This window comes from Corvus brachyrhynchos, unplaced genomic scaffold, assembly GCF_000691975.1.
Source record: "Corvus brachyrhynchos isolate BGI_N302 unplaced genomic scaffold, ASM69197v1 scaffold511, whole genome shotgun sequence".
NCBI classification, from domain to species: domain Eukaryota; kingdom Metazoa; phylum Chordata; class Aves; order Passeriformes; family Corvidae; genus Corvus; species Corvus brachyrhynchos.
This window is the reverse complement of record NW_008236214.1, coordinates 194,585-197,157: the sequence shown is the minus strand read 5'-3', so window position 1 is coordinate 197,157 and position 2,573 is coordinate 194,585. Positions and strand designations below refer to the sequence as shown.

The window sequence follows — 2,573 nt, the reverse complement described above, 5'->3', positions numbered from 1 at the left end:
CGGGGGGGGAAGGCCTGGTGGCGGGCAGCCCTGGACAGGAGCCTGGACAGTGCCAGAAGGATGAAGCCGTAGGAGACAGCGATGAGGACCAGGTCCAGCATGACCACAGTGAAAGGCACCATGAGGCCGTACCAGACGTTGACGGAGATGTCGGCGCAGGCCAGGCGGGCGATGCCAATGTGCTCGCAGTAGGTGTGCGGGATGACGTGCCCGCAGAACGGCAGCCGCCTCAGGAGGAAAATGCAGGGGAAAATGATGCAGAAACTCCTCAGCAAAGCTGCCAGCCCTGTTTTGGCCACAGCTGATGGGGTCAGCACCACCCCATACCGCAGCGGGAAGCAGATGGCAACAAAGCGGTCCAAGGCCATCGCCAACAGGATCACCGACTCCGCCAAGCAGGTGAAGTGCAGGAAGAACATCTGGGTCAGGCAGGCGCCAAAGGAGATCTCCCCGGCTCGGAACCAGAACAGAGCCAGCATCTTGGGCACTGCCGTGGTGGAGAGCGTGAGGTCGGTGATGGCCAACATGGACAGGAAGAGGTACATGGGCTGGTGGAGGCTGCGCTCGGTCCATATGGTGAACAGCAGGACAACATTTCCCAGCAGGGCTGCCAGGTACATGGAGCAGAATGGGATCGAGATCCAGACGTGCAGCTGCTCCATGCCTGGGATCCCAGTCAGGATGAACGTGGCTGGTGTCGAGCTGGTCAGATTGAACGGGGACATGTTCTTCTGTTCTTCTTCCTTCTAGACACTACAGAACGTTATTTTAGGTGCTTGAGCTCTTCCAGCAGCACCAAATGCCGCGTGTCACCTGCTCTGGTCTGCAAAGAGCCACAGCCAGAGGTGCAACCCCAGTGTACAAACCCCGTGGTCTGCACTGCACTGCAGGCTGTCCCCACACTCCTGCTACGGTAAAAGGCAACGCCCAGATTTCCTCCTCACTTGATTTTAACACAACATTTCTGCATTTTTCTTCCAGTGCTTCCACTGCGATCAGAGTGACTGGAGACAGTATTATTGCACGAATACTGTGATTTTTCTGTGTTCTGTGAGCCCAGAGTAGAAGGAAGAAGTCAGGTGATGAGAGAGGAGTGGTCAAGCGTTTGCAGGGATGAACAAGATGTTCTCAGGCACTAAGCATGGAGAGTTCTAGGGGCCCCTGGACTCACACTAGAGTAGAGAACAAAAGAACTCCAGGTTTGAAGTTGGCTGCCCATGTTCCTTGTCTCCAAACTTCTCTCCCTCCCCTTTTAGCTCTGAGACCAAATTCAATTTGCTTTGCAGCATTTTCCAGAGCAAATCTAGCAGAACTAAAATTTAACCAGGCACTTGGAAAAGACCTTTGTGTCAGAGGAAAACCTATGTGAGATGGAATTCTCCCTCCAGCCAAAGAAAGGGATGTGCTGCTGCCCTGAAGAGGCCTGAAGAGCCCTAGAGGCTGAATCAGAGCCAGAGTCACACACAAAAAGAATGGGATATAACTGTTATCAGCAGCTTCTGCATTAACACTCAAGTCTTAAATCTCAAAACTCAAACCATAAGGAATTAGCCATAATGCAGGAGAAAGTGGTAAGTGCTGAAAAACTGTGGTCTTGTTGCACACGAAAATATTGACTCTGTGCATGAAAAAGCCACTGTATCTTCAGCAACAGGTTGGATTCCCTGTTCACACTCAATTTCACGTCTAAAATAACCTGAACCAAGAGAGTCCAAAAGCCTGGTCCAGAGGAACACAGTATGGCAGTGGATTGTCTTTAAAAATAAAATTGATCAAAATAATAACTGATTCTATAATAATGATAATGAGAAGTATTATATAAAAATGACTACTATTCTCTAATATTAACAACCCATTTTGTAATTTTTTAAAAGCAGTTCAGTATAAATATTGCATGAAACAAAAACGGATGTGAGGTGTTAAGACAAAAAGTATTACTAGTGCTGGAAGCTGGCAGCTGTGCTGCCATGCCAACAGCTCGGCCTCTCTGGCACAGTGCGAATGGTAAACTGCAAATAAACAGGGATCCAGCGGGAATCGCAGAGCACCCAGGAGCTCTGCACCAAAGGAGTCCCTGAGCATCAGATCCCTTCCTCCACGGTCTATCAGATCCTGTCCTCCGTTACCCATCCTCACTACAAAACTCTGTTAATACAGTTTTTAATGCAGCTGTAGGGATGCAGCTCACACAGCTTTGCCCGAGCAGCTCCTTGGATTCTTCTTCCCTAAAATCTTTCCATTTTAATTTAAACTAAAAGCAGTTACCTAAAACACAAACCCCATCCCTCGCGAGCTGCCCCGGGGTCACAGGAAGCTCGCAGAGCTGTGTGGGACCGCTGCAGGAGCGCTTTGGTGCCGCATCCATGGGGCAGCCTCCCCCCGGACACCCGGCCTTCAGGAGGGAGGTCCGGGAAACAAAACGGCGGTGCAGGACGGAGGATTCACGGGCATTCCGGCTCTCCTCACCAGAGACCGAAATCGCAGGCGCGTTTCCCTTGCACGGAGGGAGCGAGCGGGCGATGCTGGGGCGGCCCCACGCGGGTGCCCAACGCCGGCATCGCCCCCCGAGCATC

The 2,573-nt window shown here is 51.6% G+C and overlaps 1 protein-coding gene across 1 annotated transcript; it reads right to left on the bottom strand.

Annotated features, from left to right (window-relative positions):
• Window positions 1–8: 8 nt before the first annotated feature.
• LOC103624065 (olfactory receptor 52B2-like) lies at window positions 9–1,782 on the bottom strand (the record flags this gene model as incomplete). Its single annotated transcript, XM_017744694.1, has 1 exon — window positions 9–1,782. A coding segment is annotated over exon 1 (717 nt), but the record flags the coding sequence as incomplete, so codon positions are not given.
• Between the last annotated feature and the right edge of the window lie 791 nt (window positions 1,783–2,573).